This window comes from Lissotriton vulgaris, chromosome 8 (assembly GCF_964263255.1).
Source record: "Lissotriton vulgaris chromosome 8, aLisVul1.2, whole genome shotgun sequence".
Classification (NCBI taxonomy): domain Eukaryota; kingdom Metazoa; phylum Chordata; class Amphibia; order Caudata; family Salamandridae; genus Lissotriton; species Lissotriton vulgaris.
The window spans coordinates 196877846-196904284 of NC_141696.1; the positions used below are offsets into that span (position 1 = coordinate 196877846).

The following is a 26439-nucleotide window of genomic DNA, read 5'->3' on the forward strand; positions in this document are numbered from 1 at the left end:
CTGTATTAACTGGAGGGCAAGTAAATGTAAATGTAAATGTATAGGCATTTATATAGCGCACTACTTACCCGTAGGGTCCCAAGGCGCTTCGACCGCTGCGAAACCCTTCCTGGCTTCCCTGAGAGATGGTCCCTTAATGGGTATCTCCAGGGTGAGACCAGGCATCCCCGGCGGTCTGGTGGGGCCGTTAGTGAAGATGAGGCAAGCTAATGCCCAGAGTTGCCGAGTGTGATCGCTGATTAGAGTGGGCACCGAGGCGAGAGAATTATCGAGTCCGCTGACCCTGGTCCAGAAACCTGCCGCGCCGGGAATCGAACCCTGGTCCCAGGCCGTCCTCTGCTCTCGGGTCTGCCGCCTCTAACCAGTGAGCCACACTACTTCACACAAGTCATCCAACCAGGTCAACGTACCCTGTTGGACCCCCCCTAACATGGTCAGCTTGCCTAATAAAACTAAGGGTCAGCCACAGCTACAGGGAGGACAAGGAACTGTAAGGCACCAAGTGCCTATCCAGAGTGTAAATCACAACCCCAGGGGCAGTTTGACAACGCAGCCCCAGCTTCAAGAAGAGAACCATCCAATAGGGGTGCGGCCCGAGGGGAAACCCACAACCAGCGACTGCCAGTTATTCATCTCCCAGCGGAATCTACTCCATATGTTGTGGTACTGGGGAACATACCAACTCTCCCACTGGGTACAAAGGAGATTTTTCCCAGTTAAAGAACAAAGTCTTATCGCACAACACACCCCTGGGAATAAGGGTGGAGAAAAATATCAACATGGTGCGAACAGTAAGCTGGATTTGAAGTTCTCATAAATCATGCAAGGGGGATTATGTTATTGTAAATTTCAACAGGCTTCACATAGCAGAAAGGATCTTGTTCCCTGATCCACTTAGGATTTTTAATAAACCAGACCAACCAGGGTGTAACTATCTGAAACTTGCCAACCCAGCCCCACTTGATGGCCCACTGCTGAGGACCCCATCTATTAGGAATGTTAATTCGAACTTGCCTTCATCTTCAGCTCATCATGATCAGATGCCTAGGCGCCGGCAGAATTTTGGTTAATTGCCTTTGGAACTGTGTAACAGATTTACCTCCCCGACTACAATGGATGCTTGTGACTGACTTGGTAGTACCCCAGCGCTGGACTCAGTGAATCCCACAGCCCAGCAGGACTCTCTAGAGCAAAGCAATGGATGTTTGCATGTGTCTGATAATAATGTTATATCCTGGAATGTTGCAGGTCTGGCCAACAAGTTTTCGGACCCATTGTGAATTGCATTTGTTAAACAATTTCTTGTGATTTGTTTACAGGAAACATGGTTGGCTGATTGCTGTTTATTTTTGGAGGATTACAAGTCCTACTTTGTCCCGCTTCCCCCTCCATGGCTGGAAGACCAAAGGGTGGTCTTGTTATCTATATTTCCTTAGCTGTGGATTGCCAGATACAGGTTTTGCCTCCACCAAGTCCATGCATACAATCTCTCGATTTAAGAAAGGGATTACAGGGTTTCTGGACCGATACCTGCATATTCCTTAACTGCGAATTGCAAATTGTGATTCGCAATTAAGGAATACCTTCCCATTCATTCCTAAGGGCCTAGAGGCCAATATGAATGAATGGGAAGACATTCTCAATTTGTGATTCTCAATTAGAGAATCGCAAATTGAGAATGCAATTTCAAAGGTGCCAGGGTGTCAAAAGTACACCCTGTTGCACCCCTGAAAACTTGAAGTTGGGGGTAATTTGCGATTCCTTAAGGCCAAATTGCACTCTTTTTCTGTGTTTCTTACATTGCATTTAAGAAACAAAGATTTGAGATTCCTTAAATGTAATTGCAAAACAGGGAATCGCAAATTTTGCGATTTCTTATTTTGCGAGGCAGTTTTTCTTTCATACATACCACTGAGCCCAATTGGGATCACAAACGCCAAAATTCTTCGGCGTTTGCAATCGCAATTCTGAATGATACATATGGCCCATTGTGGGCGCAGAGTCCAGCAAATCCCCGGAGTTATAGCAGATGCTAAAGCAGAATACACCTTATTATGTTTGTGGTAGTGTGGTTGAGCAGACAGGCTTATCAGAGGGTAGGGAAGCAATTGTGTACACACTCAGGCCGGAATAATGTCACAAACTCAAAGAATGCATCCAGACCAATTGTTTGCTCTACCAAATGAGAACATAAAATGAAGCACAGTGCTTAAGGTGCATCTATGGGAACTTATGTTCACACCCCTGTTTCAGGTGCATCCTTGCCTTGGGTTGAGCGATAGAGGCACACTGGGTATTCAGCAAAGGGCAGAATACAGCCCCAATACCGGGGAACATCTATCAATTGACCAGGTTGGGGGGAGGGGGGGGGGTTGTCTTCCAGCGCCAGCACAGGTGATGCAGTAGTATGATCTGGCAAACATCCCACTCCCCCCACCCACCCCACAGCCATTTAAGTAATTATCAGCACCAGGGATCTGATTTCTTGCCGGTGCAGTACTCCCATAGAGAAGTGTATTGCGTTCGCTAGAAACAATAACTCATGACCTTGTAGGCGGACACCAAAATGCTTTCCGGTAAATCTTGAATTTGGGGTGAGCAGTGAGGGGTAATTACAGGGCACACTCTATCCCTAATCAGAAGGCACAAATTGGCACAGAGGGCACAACAGGGACATCTTATGGAACAGTGGTTAAAGATGAGACCAGTAGTTCCTAACCCCCGGACGACCATCGAACATTCCTACAAAAGGGTACATAGCCATGTGCAAGCCGACCAAGCAGGAGGGCTTGGTTCAACCCGAATTCAAAATCAAATAAAACAAAAAGAGCTCGGCATTCAGGCGTGGCCTCATTAGTGTAAACACCACATGGTACCCCGATAGAGATGGGGCACACCTGCAAGAGGTAGATAGGGAATTTGTCCGACTAGAAGGACTGGCAACTGCAGGTCACAGGAGGTTATGGAACCTGAAATGGTGGGGTGGGGGGGGCCCGGATATGACAGTGGCCACATCCAGGGCTTTGACTGAGTTACAGGGTGATCCGGAGGCTGATTGGTACATAGGAGTACCCTCTTCAGGAGCACAACAGGGGAGCCCTATCCCAAATCCAAGCCCCAGAAGTCTTTACGGCATGAACCTGGATAAAAAAGTTGATGCCCAACTAGTCCTTGGGCCGGTTGTAAGCCTGAGCAACTAGGGGCTTGTCTTGCAACACTCCTTCCCTCATTAGGCATGAGTAAGGTCTTGAACTGGGGGTCCATGGTAATTAATGGGGCAAAATACCCCAGGTATATGATAGCACCTTTTGGGTTGCCCAAGGTGCAGTTTGGTTCATCAGGCGGGCAGGCAGCTTAGGTCAGTCACTGCTGCCTGCCCTTGGATCCCCCACAAGTTAACCCACCATGTTGGCATACTTCTTGTGTGAAATAAACCTGCAGCAAATTGTTTTCCAACAACCTGTTTTCGTGTGATTATTTATTGCGTTGCATGGTATGTTCATCGCGCGAGAGGGTCGCCTATATCGGTACTATGCCCTGTTAAACCCACTGCTCTTTCCTAGTTATTTACTGCTTTTTTCAGCGCTCTAATGTTCACCTTTCAAAATAAAAGGGTGTGAACAAATAGGAGGCTCGAGATTTTGATGCATTGCAATAGGTACTCACTCTAAAGAGCTGCTCGAAAACATTCAATACATTTAATTAAATTAGTAAACAATTTCTAGTGGAGAGGAAATGGAGTGGCATCCATGGCATGGAATATTAATGATTTTCGCCTTTCAGGCAAATGGCCCACTATTAATCATGGGGCCGTAGCACGGGGCAAAGAATGCTTTTTAATACAAGTAGAACTAATCGGCCATTTCCTCCAGAGAGCAGCTCTTGTTTTGTAGCCTGGGTCAGACAATGAGTCCCTGACCTGTGATCCACGATCATTCCACTATCCCACCACGCGCAGGGAGTGGTCTGAAAAGATCTTTGTATAACCCAGCATCCGAGTCATTCAAAAAAACATATATACAACAGCTAATGTGTGCGGCAGAATGGATGGCAGAGCTAGTGGTTAATAGTAATATCGCAGTTTAAGAATTCAGCATTAATAATCCCTTTCAAAAATACAAGATTTATTACGTATTTAAAATATGTGTAATACCCCTAAACTTGTCAAGCAAATTCCCACGAGCACTGCACAAACAAAAATCGCCTAGGGTTTAAAAAAGGCAGTAAAATACACAAGAAACAAAAATAAAATATTTCATATTCGGGCCATCTATTATTTCAGTACAATACATTCATCCGTTTGTGACCTGTGCAGTCTGAATAGCTATGAACTGGGATGACAACTGCACATCAAATTAGCATAATTAAGCCAGGCACTCCAGGCTGTCCCAACCTTGTTTCTTGTCACCAATAGTGGTCAGAGTAGCTGCTGACTCCTCACTATCAAAAATAACTAATAAATAAATAAAAATAAGTCCGTCACTTATTCTTGTGGCTTCAGTATTGCTTTGTAATGCTTGCGATTGTTGTTGAAACCAATAAAACAAATTTAAACAAAAAAAAGAACTATTTTTTAAAAACTATTTGTTGCTGTTAGTGATACCATATGAAAATGTACAGATTATGCCCAATGGGAAAGTTAAATATATATTGAATAAGGCAAAAGATAATGATGACTGGTTGACCCATCCCCCTGGAGGAGAACTATTGTAGGAGATGGAGGTATCGAATTTTTGGTACCGGTCCTGGTATATAGATAAAAGGAAAAGCAATCGTACCTCAGGGTCCATACAATCCCTATTAAGGCTTCTGATGAAACAGTGGACCACTTTCAAGGTCAACCGTTTGACCTTGAAGTGTCCACAGATTGCAGGATCATGCTATCTAATGTCTTTAGCGGTCTGGTCAGCTCATTCAATGCTAATCTGAAGCGCAGACAAATGCTCTCTGCCTGTTGCCTTTTATGAACTCTTTCAAAAGGGAAAAAGTCAGAATTCTGCTTGAGCTTCAGAAACCTGGAGCACTCATATTTAATGTCTGCGCTTAGACAGAAACTACTGCCTCAGGAGCGCATCACCTATAAAAAGCAAGATTAATTTTGCCACGCCAAGGAACCCTTATGCTCAGTTAAATCAGCCCGTCAGTCAGCGAAGGGCTTTAATTATCAACAATATGCCCCAGGGGGGCGTGGCCAACAGCATGGCTTGCTAGGACGTGCTTTTCCTGAGCTCCCAGCGAGCTGCCTCTAAATCCGTCTTTCCACTTATGCCTAAATTCACCAAAACTACGGGAGGGTCATTGCAGGGACCCTAAATCCCGTGGGGGCCACTTCCTCGAAGTTTGAGTGACTGTAACCTGCGAACCGCCAAACTTACACCATCGTTTTGGGAGGCCGGACGGCGGCAAGATGGCGACCACCACGACCATATACGGGGGACCGCACTGAGAACTGGCATCTGGGCGCTGTGGCTGTCGGTCACAGTGAGGGTCTGTGTGAGGAGGTCATTGTATGGGGCCCCGGCGCCGGTGAGAGCCCCGGTGAGGCGTCCGGAATCCACGGTGACACCCGCGGACTACACCAATATGGCGGCCGAAGCTGCGCTGGGAGGACAAACCGGACCTGGAGACCGTCCTGTCGCCGGCCCGGCAGGTGAGAGCGAGAGGGGCGCACTGCGGGACCTGTGGGCTGGTGCGGATCCGGTGGACGGCCCCTGCTGAGGCGTCTGGGCTCCCGACAGGCAGATACTTCACCAACATGGCGGCCGAGGCCGCGCTCTGGAGCTCGAGTGTGCCCCGGACCTGATCCTGGCCCCATAGCTGTAGTCACGCTCTTTGCCTCTCGACAACTTCCTGCAATCACCTGCCTGGGGCCGCTGTTGGACTTCCCAGGCCCTACATTGATCTGGACTAAGCTGAGACCTCTCTGTGGTGTCCCCGTCACCACGATGGGAAGCCCCTGCCCCCCCAAGAGAGGCAACTGGTGGTCCCGGAGGTCGGACGTCCGGCTGGGTGACCAAGGGCGTAGACACATACATACGGCACTCGTCAGGCCCTGGGACGGAGAGGCAGTGCCCAGAAGCCGAGTGGGGCATTCAACACGGCCCAAGATGCGGGGCTGATACGGGCACAGGACCACAGGCCGGGACTGACATTCACCCGACTTTAAGAACCGGGGCCCCTGGGGGGCGGACAAAAATACGCGGGTGGTTCCCGGAGACTGCAGGGCGGAGAGGCCGGACTGCCCTCCCCGGGAACGGGTTGAGGAGCTAGCTGACCCCCGATTGCGGCCAGAGGGCCAGAGGCGGCATGGGAAACGAGTTGCCCCGCGGGAACGACGTCACAATACCATAAGTAATGGGGAAAAAGGATCCACTCCCCAGGTCCGCCAATCAGGGGCCCATGGACAATTTTGCTGCGCCTAGACAGTTCTGTCCGCGGCCTCCGGCGTGCACTCAGACACTGATCTGCTAATGGGAGCCATTCAGGCGTCACAGGCCGATAACCAGGAGTCTCGGGCTGCCCTGGAAGCCAAAATCGGCGAGGTGGGATCTGAGGTGACACTGCTGAGACAGGACTCCCGAAAGTTGACGGATAGGGTGACTACTGCTGAAACACGGATAGGTGAGGCCGAAGATTCAATCTCCACCCTAAGAAAAGACATGGCGGAACTTAAGGCATCTCATCGCCAACTGATGTGGAAGGTGGATGATGCCGAAAACAGGGCGAGACGCAACAACCTGTGCTTCGTAGGTTTTAGAGAGGGAATTGAAGGGACGAACATGGCAACATTCCTCCACTCCTGGCTGACTACGACCTTCCCTACGGTGCAGTTCTCGACCTGTTTCATTATCGAAAGAGCCCACAGGGCCCTTCTGGCAAAGCCACCGGAGGGCGCGAGACCTAGGCCGGTCATTGCGCGCTTTCTCAACTTCGCGGACCGGGACCTGATTCTGTGAGAGGCTAGAAAGTTGGGGGAGATCCGTCTGGAAAACATGAACATTATGATATTCCCGGATTACAGCCAAGAGGTGCAAAAACAACGCTGCTCCTTTGACGCGGTGAAGGTGAAATTAAGAGACATGAATATTTCCTATATGCTCCTCTTCCCGGCGAAACTAAAGGTGATCTACAAGGAAAAGACTCTTTTCTTTACCCATCCGGAAGACGCCTGGCAATGGCTGGAGGAACGTCCAATATTCCATAACAGGGAGTCCGCCGGCGCGGAACGACAGACAGGTCACCTCCCCACGGGTCCCAGTGGGAACTGCCGAGGGCACAGAGACTGAAGTCCCGAAGGACGAAGAGACAAACCCCGGCGACACCTTACCAGGGACATGGCCTGGGAAGTACACGACATGGAAGATCGGCCTCGCCGAGAGGGAATGCCGTGGCGGGCTCCAGGTTCAACTGTCTGCGGAGCCATGCCCGCTCAGAGGGAGATGATGAGGACGAGATTGGGAGCCGTACTTCCGGGGGAGAAGAGGTGGGGGAGTCGCGCTCCATTCACCCGTTGGAAGAGGCGATCCGGGACCTGGAACAAGGCACGTCGGGACGGAACAGAGTCCTCGGAACAGACACTCAAGACTCTCACTCATGAACAGTGGTGGGACAGGCTACAGAGACTGCAGCTCGTCGCTGGGGACCACTCAAGTTGACACGCTCCTTTATGTCTACTCTTATTGTTTTTCACTGGTTTACGCTCTCAACTGCACAACTTTCTCAAGTTTTGACGTCAGTGCTTGTTTGGAGGAAGTAGTGCTGCATGCTCTGAGAGGAGTTTGTTAGAGCAGGCTAAAGGGGGGGATGCGAGGGAGGGCAACAGGCTTTCTCTTGCTGACAGTTCTGTCTTGTGAGGGGATGGGACTGGAAGGGGAGGGAGGTGGGGAGGGGGGTAGGGGAGTTCCATGTTAATTCAGGTTGGGGAGGGAGAAGGGTGAGTTGGGGTGAGGGAGTAGCAGTCGAAATAATGCAGTCAAGTGCTGGTTCTCGCACTGGTAGTTTCGCAACTACCAGTGTGAGAACCAGGAAGGTGAGGAGTGGACACGGAAGGTCCACCTCAGCAGTCATACCCAGTAGAGCCAGCTTGGGTTCCTGCTGGAGTGGTACCTCCAAAACCTCTCCCAGTTCAGTGAAGATTTGCGTCCAGTATTCTTGTATCTTGTCGCATGCCCAAATGGTGTGATAAGTGTCTCCATCATGCTGTCGGCATCAAAGACAGTGTGTGTCTACTATTTTCCCCATTCTATGGAGTCGCATTTTATTGTAGTATGTTCTGTGAAGCACCTTGAATTGAATAAGGCGTAGTCTAGATTTAATTGCCACCTCCCTGGGATGCATTAATACTAAGTCCCAATCTAGGTCTTTCATGCTTCTCACTTCCGCTTCCCATGTGTGTCTAAGCTTTTCCAAATCACCCAGCATATTATTAGTTAAGGTTTTGTATGTGAGAGAGACCGCCTTCACTTGGATTCTTTCTTGGAGGAGTCGTCCCTCTAGAGGTGCGTATTCTGGGATATCGCTTAGTTGGACATTCTGGGATTCTACGTGTGTCGTAACTGCGTATATCTGAAGAGCTGCGTGTGGTGTAGCCCAAATTCTGACTTTAGGACCATAAAGGATTTCAGTTCCCCTTTGGCAATAACATCCCCTATAGTGGAGATGCCTATGTCGTCCCATCGTCGGAAGCCGCGCAGTTTATTGAGTTCCGCTAACCACTGACAGTGCCATAATGGTGTTTGCCGGGTGGGCTTTTTCTCCCATCCCATGCGTTTTGTGGCCATAGTCCACACCTTTATCGTAAGATTCGTCGCTGGGAGGAGCGGCTCCCGTCTAGTACTCCCATAGAGATAGTGTAATAAGTTCTGTGATGACAGTTTAAGCCTCTCTGGGGCGTAAGTGGGGTGATCCGCCGGGGCATGTAGCCAATCATTGATTGGTACCATGTGTTCCGCCCAGTAGTAGGCCCCCAGCTTAGGGAGTGAGATCCCCCCGTCTTTGGAGCGTAGTCAGGGCCACTCTAGGTTGTTTACCTAGCCAAAGGAAGGTCCTCAGATAAGAGTGGATTTTAGCCAGCAACGTCGGCAGAAGACGATCGTATTCGTTCTGTAGAGCGTATAAATACATAGGTAGAATGATCATCTTATACATGGCTGCTCGACCTAGCAGTGTAAGTGGGAGCTGTCTCCAGCGGTCCATATCCGCCACGGAGTTCACTATGATTTGCTCCAAGTTCTTTCGAAGTGATAGCGACTTATCAAGGGTGATGTATATCCCAAGATACTGGAAGCCCTCCACTGTCGTCTGTAGTTGCCCCGGCAGCCTTCCCCATCTGTTGCGTCCCCGTGGGTCGTACAAGATTGATTTGTGCCAATTTATTGTGTACCCCGCTTGTCCCCCATATTGCTCCAACTCCCTGAATACCTCCGGGACAGTGGTCTCTGGTTTCGTAATATACAAGTGTACGTCATCCGCATACAGGGATATTTTTTCTTGTGTGGGGTCTGTGTCAATTCTCTCAAAACCGGAGATGCCCTCATTCTGCCGGATCCTGGCTGCAAGTATCTCAATAGTTAGTGCAAAGAGTAGGGGAGACAGGGGGCAGCCCTGACGGGTCCCTCTCTGGATCCGGAATTCACGAGATAGCCTCCCATTCACCCTCACCCTGGCTCTTGGCGCTGTGTAGAGGAGCTGGACCCACCCCTGGAACTTAGGTCCAAAACCAAATTTTTCCAACACTGCATAGAGGAATGGTCAGTGTACTGCGTCAAAGGCTTTCTCAGCGTCAAGGGAGAGAAACCAGTGCGGGTCCTTTCTTCCCATAATTTCCTGCAGCCAATTGTGGGTACGTCTGAGGTTCAGTCTGGTTGCTCTGTCCGGCAGGAAGCCGGTTTGGTCCAGATGAATAAGGTCTGGAATCACCGACCTCAGGCGAAGCGCCAAGATAGTCGCCAGAAGTTTCACTTCCGTGTTCAGGAGGGAGATGGGGCGGTAGCAGTTTGCCCTCTTTATGTATCAGGACGATCGTAGCCAGGGATAGGTCTGGGGGGAGACCCCCCTCCTGGTAGGCCCCAGCAAAGAGACCCTTTAGATGGCGGGTCAAGAGGTCCGCCGTACGCTTAAAAAACTCTGCCGGGTAACCGTTCGGACCCGGTGATTTACCCGGTCTCAGTCTGGCTACAGCTTCCAATATGTCGTCTACTGTGATGTCTGCCTCCAACACCAGAAGGGCCTCAGGAGATAGTACAGGCAGGTCCGTTTGTGACATATATTGTAGAGCTTCCTCACGTGTTCCCAGATCCTTGGCTGCGTAGAAAAGTTAGTAATGTGTACCGAATGTCTCAGCAATTTGTGCATCAGAACTGACAAGCACCCCTTCTGTGTTCCTAATGTGGTCCACCCATCTAGTCGCTTGTTCCCTTTTACTGAGCCAAGCTAGTAGTTTGCCTGATTTATCCCCCACGTCAGAGGCGGTTCAGGGTGGCCAGGGACTGAGTTTTAGCCTCATTTGTAACCATTTCTCTATATCGTCTCTGGGCATCTAATAGTCGTCTAAGAGTCGCGGTGTGTTTCAAACTCTGGTACTCACTCTCAAAACCTAGGATGGTCTGTTCTAGCGTAGTGACCTCAGCTTGGAGTTTTCTCCTTTCCTCCCCCAGTCTACTTTGAACCCTATCTCACAGTACCGGCTTCAGGGCTTCCCAGAAGGTGACCTCCGATTCCACCGTCCCCTCGTTTTCAGCCACATAAACCTTGATGTCTGCTCTCAGGCCTCTCAGAATAGATGTATTTTGAAGATCCCAGGCTGCGAGGCGCCAAGTGTCACTTGCCAAGCAGCCAGATGGGCTGTGTGAGATGGGGAAGCACTGAAAGACCCCTGCTAGGGGCCCAGGCCTGCTAGTCTACCTGCTGTGTGGAGAGACATCACTCAGCAAAACGGGGATCACCTGTCTTGGAGACTGGGCCTGGAGCACTTGTGCCTGCCTGCCTGCCAAGACCACTGTCCCTTGTGAGGAAGAAGACAGCGTTGGAAGGAGCGAGGTCCAGTGGGAAGCCCTACCGCAAGGACTGTTTTTGGTGACTCCAATATGCCAAAAGAGGGACCCTGTAGATGGAGCTGAGAATTTAGAACTGTGGTGAAGGCACCAAAATGTCACTGCCTTGTTGCGGTGACCCTGTATGCCAGAGGGGCCCCCTTTGAAGTAAATGTGTGACCAACAGGGCAGAACTCATGAACTTCTTACTGGCAACCCCATATGCCAGGAAGGACCACCATGCTGTGGGCGATTGCATCTGAGGAGTCTATGTTGCATCCGGAATGTGCCACAGCATCCCTGTATGCCAGAAGGGGCTCTGGGACCAAATCATCAAAGACTTTGGGCTGTTGCTTGCGACTGGAGCGAACCGGAGACCAGTGGGTCTAGCTACACCATGAGATCTGACCTGACTGACCCCCCAGGAGCAGGAGGATGCCGGGGAGGATGACATGCCCTCGTAGGACTCCAGTTGAGAGCCAAAGGATTGAATCCCCCACTGGAGAGAATTTGGCTTACTATGGCTCTGCAAGCTAGAAGCTGCTTCAATCGATGGGGAGAGCCAGACGTACCACTCTAAAGAGTAAGCCTGCAAACACCTGATGCTGCCATGTGTATGGCGAGCAGCCTGACTACGAGCTGGATCTGATCATCCAAGTGCCTGTGCTCAGGGCAAACTCTAATGCCGAACGCTTCTGTGCTGCTGGAGCGCGTAAGACTCTAACTTGGCCTGTGGTCCCTGGGGGATTTGCTGCCGAAGGTGCTGTGGCACCATAGACACTTTGATTAAAATTCTGAAGAGTGAAAGGGAACTCTTGAGTACGGCCTAGTAGTATGGATTCCCTGGATGAGACGACCACCTGTGAATGGGGAATAACCCAAGCATATTACATGACGAAGGGTGGGACAGGGATTTGCCTGAAAACTACTAGAGCCCCGACCTCAAGGGAGATTGTGTTATTGCTTCTGAATGTCGTATTTCTTTTCATGTGTACACTTAGAAATAAAATACAATGTTTTCTTATAAAAGCAAGTATTTTGTTGGACAATGACTCATTGACATGCAATACTATCTGAAACAAGCATTTGCAATGCAATAGGTCTCGTATTAGGAAAGTTAGAGCTATTGGTATTATAAATGACACATTTTTTATTTAGGTTTTGTTTTTGAAAATTGCGAAATTAATAGCTTTGTCATTTACAATGCCAATAGTTATAACTCTCGCAAATGTGACACCTATAGCATTTGTAATGCAATATGTGTTTTATTTACGTGACTTACATGTATTGATATTACAAATAACAATGTTTTTTAATTTTTTAAAATAAGTAATACTTAAATAAAAATTATTGTAATTTATAATGGCAATAGCTTAAACTTTTGTAAATAACATTTGTGAAGATTATGTTCAGCGTATTTTATTGTGACGAAAATCCAAGAACATATGTCAAATATTAACATATTTGTTACATTTGTAATAAAGCTTGAAACATTGAGATAACATATTTGAACCAGTTGTTGTTGAATGGTTGCACAGATTGATGCTGTGGTGGAACTCAGTGATGTTGTGGTGCCACTGAGTGATGCTGTGGTGGTGCTGAGTGATGCTGTATGCTATTCTATGTTTTGCTATGCTATGCTATGTTTTGCTATGCTATGCTATGCTATGTTATGCTATGCTATGTTTTGCTATCCTATGCTATGTTTTGCTATGCTATGCTATGTTTTGCTATGCTATGTTTTGCTATGCTTTGTTGTGTTTTATTATGCTATGCTTTGTTTTGCTATGCTATGCTATGATTTGTTGTGTTGGTATGCTACGTTGTGTTTTGCTATGTTATTATGTTTTGTTATGTTTTGTTCAGCCATGCTATGTTTTGCTTTGTTAAGCTATGCTGCTTTGTTGTGTTTTGTTATGTTATGCTATGTTTTGTTATGCTATGCTATGTTTTGTTTTGCTATCCTATGCTGTTTTGTTATGCAATGCTATGTTTAGTTTTGCTATCCTATGCTTTGTTTTGTTATGCTATGTTTAGTTTTGCTATCCTATGCTTTGTTTTGTTATGCTATGTTTTGTTATGCTATGCTATGTTTTGCTGTGTTTTGCTAGGCTATGCTTTGTTATGCTATGCTATGTTTTGTTATGCTATGTTTTGCTCTGCTATGCTTTGTTATGCTGTTTTTATGCTATGCTATGCTTTGTTGTGTTTTATTATGCTATGCTTTGTTTTATTATGCTATGTTTTGTTATGCTATGCTGAGTTTTGCTATGCTAAATGTTTTGTTGTATTTTGTTATGTTATGTTTTGTTATTTTATGCTATGTTTTGTTATGCTATGCTACGCTATGTTTTGTTATGCTATGCTACGCTATGTTTTGTTATGTATGCTATGGTTTGTTTTGTTTTGCTATGTTTTGTTATGCTATGTTTTGTTATGCTATGTTTTGTTATGCTATGCTTTGTTATGCTATGCTTTGTTATGCTATGCTTTGTTATGCTATGCTTTGTTATGCTATGCTTTGTTGTGTTTTGCTATGCTTTGTTATACTATTCTATGTTTTGTTTTGCTACGCTTTGTTTTGTTATGCTATGTTTTGTTATGCTATGGTATGTTTTGTTGTGTTTTGTTATGTTATGCTTTGTTATGCTATGCTATGTTTTCCTATCCTATGCTTTGTTTTGTTATGCTATGCTATGTTTTGTTATGCTATGCTGGTGAGGGTGGGTGAGGGTGGGTGTGTTAGAGCGAGGGTGAGAGGGTTGTGAGGTTGTGTATCCTATGCTTTTTTTGTTATGCCGTGCTAGGTTTTGTTATGCTATGCTGATGAGGGTGTATGAGGGTGAGTGAGGATGTATGAGGGGGTTATGAGGGTGTGTGAGGGTGTGTGAGGGTGAGGGTGAGGGTGTGATGGTGTGTGAGGGTGAGAGGGTTGGGAGGGTGAGGGGGTGTGAGGGTGACCTAAAAACGAAGGAGGAGGATTTACAGATTGCATGTTCCTTAATAACACCTAATAGAAACAAGTTTTTAAACCAGAAAAATGTATGCAAACCCCAGCAAAATGAAATGAACAGGTAGATGTGAATAAAGATGATAATAAATGTGCAATGCACATGAATATTAAGAAAGCCGAGCTAATTGGACGAAATTTAAATACATTAGTGCTACGAAAAAAAATAATAAAGCTTTGCGCTTCGGCGAGATGGAGAAAGTTTGTATGAAGCACTCTTTACATTGTGAAAAGCGCAATAAACATCGTTGCCACGTGGGATGATAAAGCCGTGTGCATCGGCGAAATAATACAAAACTGCACAATACGACAAGGAACAGTGTAAAAAATAAAATAGACATCATTGTCAGCACAATCATGTAAAACCATATGATGCGCCACTTTAAAGTGTACATAAATCGTGCGCATCAGCTGAACACTAATCAAGGAAATCCCACCATGGAGTAATGGTTGTGATCAACATCAGATGGGTCAATAAAGCCATATGCATCGGCGAAATCATGTAGAATTGCACAATGCGTCCTTTAAATTGCAAAAAAGATGTGCGCATCAGCGTAAAACTAAACAGGAAAAGCCAGCAACAAGTAATGGTTGTGAGGGACGTTGCTATATAAACGGCAAACACAACCAATGGCCCGACGTTATGAAATGTGACATGGCACGTAGTGGATTCGCTGGAGGCAGCGTGAAAAGTCATAGTGCGAGAGCCGTGAAATGGCCTTCTGTCGTGACACACACGAGAACCGCAAATGTTATAACACAGTAACAGAGCAATCCCAATGAAGAAAAGGCAGAACTTCCGTCCGACTACGGGAAACTCCACCTAGAGGTAAGGATGATTTTATCAAACATTACTTGTGGTTATGGATGTTTGGTCGCTGACACCAGTACATCTGCACAAAAAGGGTCCTAAGTCAGCAAATAAAAACAAGATTTTAAACCAGAAAAATATATGCAAACCCCAGCAAAATGAAATGAACAGGTAGATGTGAATAAAGATGAGAATAAATGTGCAATGCACACGAATATTAAGAAAGCCGAGCTAATTGGACGAAATTTAAATACATTAGTGCTACGAAAAAAAATAATAAAGCTGTGCGCTTCGGCGAGATGGAGAAAGTTTGTATGAAGCACTCTTTACATTGTGAAAAGCGCAATAAACATCATTGCCACGTGGGATGATAAAGCCGTGTGCATCCGCGAAATAATACAAAACTGCACAATACGACAAGGAACAGTGTAAACAAGCATTAGCAAAGCAACCAATCAAGCGGAAAACGAAAGCCGTGGAAAACTAGATGTGCCGGCCGGCCAGCAGTGAATAATTAGGGGAGAGAGAGGGGAGGTGCTGGGGAACAGATGGCCGTGAAGCAGGGGGCAGGGCAGCGGAACCCTTTGAAGTCACGGCCTGTGGCCGTGAATAAGTGACGGTGGGGGGCGGGGCAGCGGAAGCCTTGGATGTGGTAAATGCTGCTTGCAGGGGAAGCCTGTGGGGAAATGCAAGCTCGTGCACGAAGGAGCTTGTGGTCACGTGATTTCACGTGAACGTTTGAAAATCTGCATCGTAAAAAGTCAGCTTTTGGGTGGACAACAATAGGTTCGAGTAAACTCGACCTAAAAAGACCCAAGGCCTCTTGTCTAGTGTCACCTCAATGCTTGGTCAGCAGACATAGAAATAGAAAATAGACACTGCCTGGTCTTTTCTGCAAGTCGAACCAAAGGATTGTGGCATTCTGCATGTTTTTAATCAACAGATCAAGAACCTAGCAGACCTTAGCAATAAATGGGAAAAAGATCTGGGGTAGAACTAACAGACGGGTTTGGTTGACAGCACTGTGCCCAGTCTCCAAGGTGTCTTGAAATGTAAGACTTCAGTTATTACAGTTTAACTTCGTGCATCATGCATGTCTCACCTCTGCCAGATTGCACACAGAGTTCTCGAATGAACACACATGTGCCTCAGATGTGGTGTGGTCATGCAGATTACTACCAGATGACCTTGTTTGCACCAGGAATAAGACCACCTGGAGTTGCATGTGTGATGAAGAAAAGAAACTGGCCAACAAGCAGCACATCTGGAGTTCAAAAAACTCTTTCCTGGGGTTGATGCCTGGTATAAGGTCGAAAAAGTCCACAGTAAATTGATTGATTTTTTGCTGGCCGCTGTGAAAAGAGCCATCACTATCTAGTGGAAATTCCATATTCTCCCAGTGATAGAGACAGACACCTGCACAAGAGCCTCTATACACTCGCAGTTGATTAGTGCACTATACAAATCAACATAATACAACATATGGCGAAAGCAAAAGACAGCGCTAACAGATGTGTCAGATACAAGGCTGGGAGACCCGATGTAGTGGGTTCATCTTACTGACACTCACACTTAAATTACATGATAAACCATGTTAAAGGCAAATTCCTTCAAGTGCAATCCATAATGTGGTCTCAAATACTCAGCATTAACTCCTGCCTTCACCAAAATAAGGGACACATGGAATCTCTGGCGTGAAAGTTCGGCCATCAATAGTGTCAATGCTATCTATGTAGAAGGATCTCAAGAAGGAGGCAAAATAGTTTTTGTACAAGGGAATATTTGGAGCAGGAATGTGCATTAGTCCTCACTAATTAAATGATAATGCCATATGAGTTTCAAAGCACCTGATAACTATTAGGGATATAAAAGAACAGCTACATATTTAGGTATTAATGATGTTGAAAACAGGTATACAAGTTTGATACTCTAAATTCTACAGAATTGCAAATGATGTTACAAGCTGTCTGTTTATTGCATTTTGCATGAATCTTTCTCAATTTGTATGATAGAGTCGATATGTTGACACCAACTCTTGCCAGTGCTATTGTGGGCAGAATAATCATAGGGTAACACCGGTTGTACAAAGTACTTTCTTTTAAATATTCATATATATGCACATTAAAATAAACCTTCAGCACGGTGCACAAAGATATCCAATTAAGTTGCCTGAAATGTTTTCAATTTTGAAAGAAGCAAGGTATTCAAAACAAAGTCCTGATAAAAAATTACCAAAAAATAAAAGATACTGATCCAGGTGGGTTAGCGTGCTCAGTAGAACCTGTAAAGGAACCAGACGGCTTCGTATGACGTACGACAACGGGTGAGTGTCAGGACACTGTGCTGGCACACCCAGACAGATGCTGGAACTCAAAATGTGTTTAATTAAAAAACAAATAGTGAATGGTATAGGACTGCACACGGAATGGATTTCTCTAGTAATGTCTGGAAATCATTGGGTTCTTGCAATAGGGGATTCTGCAGTGGTGGCTCCTCTGTAATGGCGGAGGAGAATTGCCCCACTGCCTAGCTCAGAGCCAGCAGATGTAAATTAAAACGATGTTCTTGCATAATATTTTAATTTACATTTGCCGGCTCTTAGCCAGTGGTGTTGGGAGGGGCGGGCTGATATATGGAAGGGGAAGGAGAAGTGCTAGTTCACTCCACTCCCTAAGTGCGCATATGTGTTTTGGCCGGCCGTCTCAGGCCGACCAAAACAAACATGTGCCTTAGGTTTTCTCCAGCCCAATTGCATTGAGCAGCCAGGCTGGAGAAACCCCACAGACACCCTGGTCTGAGCAGGGCGTCTTTCCTGCCTGCTCAGACCAATCTCTGCGCTGCTCTGCAGCACGGGGACTGGACAGGGAGTCTGTCCGAGTAACTGCTGGGACCAGGAAGAGGGGAGGCGGCGTGAACAGACGCGACACAGGACCAGCTGGCGGCAAATGTAAGTTTTGATTTTTTTTTAGATTGCATTCACCCCTCCCGCACGATGACTCCCACGAGACCCCAGTTGCCCCACCACCATTCGTCTATGGCGTCCGCCGCTGGGATTCTGTAGAAACTGATTATAGATGTACCCCCAGTTATAGAGGCATCCCCTAGTTTTGCCTGTGTTTGCGACATAGAAGACCTGAAGCCCATATCCCCAAGGAACGTGCACCGTAAAGGTCAAGGCACTCCAACCTCACCCCCACCTCCATCAAGACCCTGGGGGAGCACTGGGGGATCCCAGTTCAAAGATCGCATGGTACACCAGCAGACTTAGCTGACTGCCTGTCACAATAAGTACTAAGCATAGAGAGTATTTTATCTCTGTCCACTTATATATCAGGCTTTTAGTGGTGGGAGGTTGGCTGAATAGGTGCATCACTTCAAACTGCTCTCAGGGGTCAGGTTTCAGCACAGAATGCTTGTGCCATCTTCAAAGAGTTGCCCCGAACCTTGTTTTTGCTTAACGTGGGTAGTCACGTCTGAGAAATGCTCCTTTCTATGAAATATAGTGCATCCCAAAAGGTATTGTTGCTTAAGGCACTTATCCTGCACCTTCAAGAGCATCTATCGTGTACATAGGCAAGCACTCAACAGAATATGTCAACCAAATAACAGTAAGTTCGTATAGATATTAATGAAGTCAAACTGATTTTTTCAGAGACCTAAAGTAACATTTGAAGGTGGCAGGCTCAGTCTCTTAAAGGAGCACTTTCCTTACTATAACCAGCAGCAGCACTGCTACAGTGGGTGCAGGGACGAACATTCCAACCTTCGTCATTAGTTCTAGCTGGACACTGCTACTCGATTTAAGACCTATTGTTATTAATTCTTTAACATATACATCAAGTAGGCTTCTTCTCTACCCCAGAGGAGCATTACCCTCTCACATCATGTGGCTGGCTGTTTAATGTATCGTTTCTCCTCCTCTGCAGTGACTGCATTGGAATGAATGAGGAACTATTTCACATCTCACTAACAGACTGAAACTTCACACTTCTCGTTTCATCGCTGAACTGTAGAAAGACAGCAATCGTGATTTTTCATTATTGTAATTGTATTGTAATTGCATTTATATAGCGTTTACTACCCCTGACGAGGCGTTGAATCGCTTTTTCGGCGGGTAGCACGCTACTCCGGGGCCCATAGAGGATTAGTGAAACATCTAGTTATATAGTGCTTTGAAAGTGGGATTGTTTGTGAATGACCAGAACACTCTTTGGGAGCATCCTCTAAAATCCCACGTTAACTGATCTTTAAATCCTTCCAAATTATTTAGGAACTTTCCTACTGAAAATGCCCATGTGCTTACAAATACACCATAGCTATGCAATTTCAACTAACATCCTTGGTAGCAAACCTCACTCCACAGTAAAGTGGTCTTTAAATCTCAATACATTCAACCACTCTTACAGAATTGCCGCCCTAAAACCTTAGGGAGAAGGAAGCCTCACCCTGTGATTATGTGTTTACTACATATGAAGGGTCCTTAGTCCCAGCATTGGAGAGTAATGTTGGACCTATTGTGCCATAGACCTTGGATTGTCTACATGTCCTCGCCTCACCTTGACACTTGCGTTATTCGCTTTATATTCATACGTTTTCTGACCCATGCACTGCCGGCAATAGGATGATCAGTTTGTTGTAAACCATTGAAACCTGATAAAAATGCTTTTTTTTTTTTTAAATAATGAAACCCCCACCAACCTGTTACATAGAGTGTTTTAAATCGTAGAATGTGTGGAGCAATATTAATGGCTTAACAAGTTTACAAGCGCACTGGAACCAGTTTGCACTTCGCTTCTCCTCTTTGTACATCAGGTACCCTGCACACACAGTGTAGGAGAACCGGGACTTTAGGTGCAATTTGCCCAATCCACATAAGTGCTAAATTGGGGCTAAAGGCTGACATAAATGAGGGGCAAATCCGAGAGGGTGAGGGGCTGGAATCCTTGCCCATTAATCAGTGGCACTAACTAATTCAATAGCTTTAAGCTGTGACCAAGGACGTTTCACTGTAGGCGACACAGAAATAAGACAGGGAAACATAATTTAGGACTCGGAGATCCTCTTTTGAGAATTCTTGGCAGTTATAAATCTGATCATTTGGCCTGTAATCAGACTTGCGTGGGGAAACGCCCAATCTTGAGACAAGAATGCTTGAAAACGAATTTCTAAAAATTAAACTCATCTAAAGACTTAAACTAATAGCTTTTTCCCATTTTCAGGCTGCCCCTTGGGTCACATCATATATATCAAATTCTAAAGCGCTCTCAGAGCCTCGCAGGCAATGTTCATCAACTGCTATCTTTTCCCATCACATAGCACGGAGGCGTGTGTTTATTTAAACTACAGATAGGCCTGTTTTTCCACTTCTTGAGATGAAGAAAAAGGCTTTCCTTTTCGGAATGAGTTTAAACTGCAAGTTTTTTTTTTGTCTGACATGAAATTAATCCACAAAAGAAACAGATGTTTCGGTGAGATTCCTTTTTATTGGCAGTGTACAAATTCCCTTAGCAGCCAAGTGACACAGCATATACCGCTAATGACTAACAAATGTTTATTAAAGTTTTCTAAAGTCACCCCATGAGTTATGGGCAAAAGCATAAAGCAAATGAATTCTTGAGCTTTGCAATTTACATGGATTAATAATAAATCTTATAATGTCGGTTCTGCAATTAATATTTCCCTCCTACAAAGTGCCTATCAACCATAACAAAGTTATGAGCATCATAAACAGAAAGTGCAAAAAAAAACAACACACACACACACACACCCTAATCCCTAGCCAGCCTCCCCTTCCTGGCCCTTCAAAAGGGTCGATTCACAGACCATTTTACGCACCTTCGTTCAACTTTTGTGTACAACATAAGTATTTTACGAACGTCACATACTAGTTCCGATTCGAATAATGAGACGGATAGAATGTTATACTCGCAACTTCCGAATTTAAGGGGGTATACTGGGGATTCCAGGATGGGGCAAAATGAGAAAGTAGTCTGAGAGAATTAACATACCTCTAATAAGGAGTTTTTACACAATGAAAACGAAACCAAATATTTTCCTTTGAAAACCAGAACTCGGTGTTTTTTCCAAGGCGGCAAATGGGAAAGAACATGCATCGATAAGCAGGGCATATAAAGAACAAATATAAGTTAGTCAGGGAGCAAAAAAGTTGCCTAAGCTAATACACCTTTGTACATTTATTATCGCAGGACTTACTAAGGGATAGAAATACTTCATAAGTAAATGGTCCACAAGAAACTTTCTCTGGAGTAACCCTGGCAGTGCTTAACTTGTAAATGAATAAGTGCGGGGGGTGGGGGACTCAAAAATGTGTTCAGAAGCCCACTGCAAGCACTATCGAATGTCGGGGTGACAAATAGGAAGGCTGCATAGATTTGATTCACCCTCATGCCTCTGTCATCCACCATGGGACGCTCCCTGCCACTGTATCTCACTCTGAAACAATAACAATTAATGGACGGAATGCTGAACAATGTCAAACATTTACTCCCAGTACAGAGAACTGGGCCTAAATCCATCTTTTTTTGCTCACCACGCCATCCCAGTTTGAACTCATCCATTTGCAAATCAGTCTTGAACCTGCTCACCGTGGGAACAGCCCAGCCCGGCCTGCCAGGCCAGGTCCTCCCTGGACCAGAAACAAGAATACTGGGACCGGTTTCGGGGCATCACCCCTCATAAGCCAGGTTAGCTTGACTCCAGTGGCACTGCGAGCACGGGTCTGATCAAGCTAGCATGGCTGACTCAAAACCCGTCCCAGGATGCTCGCTTGCGGTCCAGGGAGGACCTGGCATGGCAGTTCGGGCTGGACTGTTCACATAGGGAGCAGGGTCAAGGCTGCGTATGGCTGGTCCAAACTTGGGTGTCTTGGTGAGCAAAAAACAATGGATTTGTAGACAAGATTATCAAGATTAAAACCAGCATCTCTACCCAAGCTTCACTTGCCCCCCTTCCGCCCAGTGCTCCCTGTCACCCCAACACTCATACCTTAACCCAGATCCCCTTATCTCAAAGGTCAATTTTCTTTCACTTCTGCATAAAGTCTCCTCTGGCTCCCCTAGCGATTGCTGCCCCCCCTCGGCCCTTCGGGAAGCTTTTACTTCCTGTCCTGAACCCCCCCTGGCCCTCTTAAACAACTCTCTGACTACTGGGGAGGTTCCTGGATCCTTCAAACAGGCCGAGGTGGTTGCCATTTTGAAAAAACCTTCGCCAGACCCTTCCATCATGAGCAACTATCGCCCAATTTCCCTCCTCCCTTTCCTCAGTAAAGTTTTGGAGTCACATGTCACTCAAACTCTCAGCACCTTTGTGGAAGACTCGTGCGTCTTGGACCCCCAGCAGGCTGGGTTTAGACCTGCGCACTCCACAGAAGCAGTTATCCTTTCTGTGATGGAGGAATTGCGCAGGGGGGCCGACGCTAACAACTGTCAGGCCCTGGTCCTCCTGGATTTGTCAGCCGCCTTTGACACGGTCGACCACGATATCTTGGTCGACCGTGTCAGAGAGGCTGGCATCCTGGGCACCGCCCTGGACTGGGTTCGGTCTTTCTTGACTCAACGCCATCAAGCAGTCAGGCTGTCCCAGTTCTCCGCTACTCAGGTCAAGCTGACCTGCGGTGTCCCACAGGGCTCTTCCTTATCCCCCCTCCTTTTAAATTTGTACTTGGCCCCGTTAATACGTTCCCTCCGTAGGTTTAATGTCACCGCGTTCAATTACGCGGATGACATCCAACTGGTTTTTACTATCGACTCCTCTGATGAATCCATCATCACCTTCCAAAACACGCTCTGCTTCATCAGTAATTGGATGAGCTCAAACCACTTGAAGCTCAACCCCGACAAGACCGAGCTGGTTCTTGTCGGGGGACCCTCCAATCCCTGGCATTCCTCTTTCTGGCCTGCAAGCCTTGGCAGTCCTCCCTGCCCTGTTAATTCAGCCAAAAGTCTTGGAGTCGTCATTAGCAGTGACCTCTCTATGACGCCCCAGATAAGCGCTGTAGTATCCTCAAGCCACTTCCAACTCAGGAAAATACGTAAAATCTCTCGCCTACTTACTACCGAGGCCCTCATTTTGGCCCTGCTTGCGTTAGTCATGTCTAGGCTTGACTACGCAAATGCATTATATGTAGGCATTCCTGCTTATCAACTCAGGAGACTTCAGTTGATCCAGAATCAGGCCGCTCGCCTGATTTATCACCAACCCAGAGATCAACATGTTCGCCCCCTTTTAAAAAGTCTCCATTGGCTTCCGGTATCTGCCCGCTGCAAATTTAAGCTTGGCTGCATTATTTCCAAATCTCTTGCAGGTCACAGCCCCCTTTTTATTTCTTCCCTTCACCCGTATGTTCCTCCTCGCACTCTCCAGTCATCTCAGATGGCCTTGTTATCAGTTCCCAGATTCAAGAGGAAGAAACATGGCGGTCTTAGGTTTTCATTTTTAGCCCCGTCCTTTTGGAATTCCCTACTCCTCCCTCTTAGGTTGTCTTCTCCTTACTCCAGGTTCAGATCCTCCCTTAAAACCTTCCTCTTCACTGAGTCTTACAATTAGCTGCTATCTCACGTTCCTCCTCCCTGCTCTCTCAGTTAAGCGCCAAGAAACCTAATGGTGTTAGTTGCGCTCAATAAGTTTATTTAACATAACATATTTAACATAACATAACATTAAACACAGATCTGTGACTGGAGGTGCATATTTGATTTGTTCAGCACTTTGTTTTATTAGAGCTTGCATTAGACCCATAACAATCATTCCTATAGATTATCTCTTGGAAAACTCACACTGCTTTCCACGTGTAGAAATCCACGTATAAAATTTAATTTTTATAGCCACCTCATTAGGGTGCCCATTGATTACAGAATATTAGAAACCATCTAAACATTTCCAATTCCCGGGAATGGTTAGATAAGATACACAGGGTGAGAAAATATGAATTCCAGTATGCAACAATGGATGGTTCTAACAGTTAAGAAAATGTAGAGGGGATTTTTATCACTACACCACAGGAATTTATTAGAATTAATATTTTGACCATTACATTTCTTCAGTTATTTTGAACGAATTTTGAGTGATGGGACAAAACTTCCGTATACAATTGCTATTGGAGAAGGATCTGTAGGGTATCACAATTTTATATTTGTATAGTTGCAAAGTCTATTAATTTGTTCATTGTTGGCGATGTTTATCTGATCAATACATCCAATAAAAACGTTTTTTAAATACTGCACACGTACACTTTTAGACATTCTACTATATCTTCACATTATACTTTTGCTTTTTTTAATCTTACTTAGTTGTAACTGCTTGCATGAACTCATCAACTAGTTCATCGTATTGTGGTCCTCGAACACGTCTGTGCTTTAATCCAATATATAGGGGATCATTGAGAAGAGCCTGGAAAAGAAAGATATCTGTTCACTGTATGTACCAAAAATTAGAAGAATACAATAGTTTTAAATTCACAAATGTGTAACCCGGTACATTCTTGTAGAAAATCGGACAGCTTAACAAATCCAGTGTATCGGGGGATAAAGCGTTAATGCTGGAATGGGGAATGGGGATTTCCAGACTTGGTTATTGGCACATTATCTGCATATTCATTTCTTTAAAATGAGCTTGACGATCTCCAGAGTACAGAACCATGCCACCAAACTAATCTATGGCCTGTAACTTCTCTATCACTCCAGTCCAGCAGGGGTGGCTCGTCCGTAATTGCGGAGGAGCATCACCCACTGGACAGTCAGCGAAATACAAAATGATAGTAAAACAATAGTATAATTTTATTTTCCACTGACTGACCCAGCCATGGAATCTAGGGCGGGGTGGGGCCGGACCATGGCAGGGAGGAGGAGAGTTGTGCACTGTACGTGTGCAGGTCAGTTTGGCCGGCCATCTTAGGATAGCAAAATAACATGCACACTTAGTTATTCTACAGCCAGATGGAGAAATGGCACAGGCTCTTTGTGCCTGAGTGAGCATCATTCCAGCCCACTCAGGCCAACCCCGGCACTGCTCTCATGTTTATTATAGCATGAGGGCAGCGTCTGGATTGGGTGGGGAGCCAGTGCTTTGTGCCCCAGTGAATGCCGGGAGGAGAGGACCACTGAGGTGGCCGGACAGGTCCTTTTTTATTATTATATTCTCTAACACCCCCTCTTCAGCAACTCCAAATCACCAGCATATCCAGCCAACAAGATTAAAAAGATTTGGTGGGTGAATCCCTCCATGTTGGTCGGGTCTATCGATTTGAAATTCTCTTGATGGCCTACTGAGGATTAAGGGAGAATTTGCAAACTATTTCACAAAACTGAAGATGAATCGCTTTGAAACAACTGGTAATGTTGACGTAGGAACTTGTAAGCCAATTTGATCCTTCCAATATATTGTTAGCAATTCCTATTACCCTTACTATCAATGACATCAGGTGAGCTGGACGCCCAACAACTAGCAGACAGAAGCTCTTAAAATGGTCAAAACAGACTAAGAAGGATTGTCCAAAATGTACTCAGCATCTTTCAAAGGACAGGGAGTATTATTCACAACTACTACCATATTTGCTCAATTATAAGCTGCAAGTAAATCAATCACTCAACCCGATTCGACTAAAACTTTAAGACTTGTGGCTATTAATGCCTGCTTCCCAGATTTCAACATATAGCTGTATGCAGCTCTCAACACCACCCCAAATTGCCACCTATTTCCCCTAGTCCCTGCTTGGGTGTTTCCATGGTTTGTAGTTACCCGAGATCTCAGCCATGAAACTTCATTTCTGGTCCCATTGCAAAAGAGGAAATGGCATTTAAAAGAGAATGGCATCTGAGCCAGAAGAGCCTCCCTACTGAATTTTACTACCAATTTCTGGACTCCATTTAACTGCAAATCGCACCAGGTTGTCTACTTTAGCCAGTGCTTAATTTGTAAAAAAATAAGTGTCAGGGTCCTCATCGGGAGGCCACTGCAGCTTGCACCACACATTGTCCCTCCCAGCACTGCCAATAGCAGTACCAACCCAATTATTAATCATCACACTCGTACAAGTGTGACAATTCAGACTATTCCAGGCCCCCAAAGTTACAAAAATGTCTTGGGCGGCAGTAAATAGTCATTTTTAATGTATATTAAATTAATAATCAACTGTTGTTGTGATAATCTATATATTAGATAGACAGCGCCACCATGTGGAAGACTGTTACAAGCCCGGTGTTGACAATTAAATGCCGGTGCCAAGTACCGGAACCCTGCGGCTCAAATTAAGCCCGGAGTATAGCACAAGCATGGGAGTTCTGTCTCCCTTACTGTTGTGAGGCCATGATTATAATGTTCCTTCAAGATGAGTGGAAAGCTACTCTTTGCATACTGTGTGCACCAACATAGTTAATCAAGGTGCATGCACATGTCTAGACTGAATACCTGGAAATCATGATGCAATAACAGTCAGCTTCCACTATCAGAACCCAGCGACCCCTACAATCATGTACTCCATGTTTTACCTTTAGACCTATACACTGCTCCTCTGCGTTTCAGCCAGTTTTGTACTGTACAAATATGACATGCATACATATACATGATTAGAC

At 45.7% G+C, this 26439-nt stretch overlaps 1 protein-coding gene across 1 annotated transcript in view; it reads right to left on the minus strand.

The window, feature by feature from the left end:
* Positions 1-26439, minus strand: part of ME3 (malic enzyme 3) — a 137022-nt gene that overhangs the window by 79983 nt on the left and 30600 nt on the right. The window contains exon 3 of the mRNA XM_086933976.1: positions 24156-24259. Coding sequence (XP_086790102.1) covers positions 24156-24259 — 104 coding nt within the window. The remainder of the gene's footprint in view (positions 1-24155; positions 24260-26439) is intronic.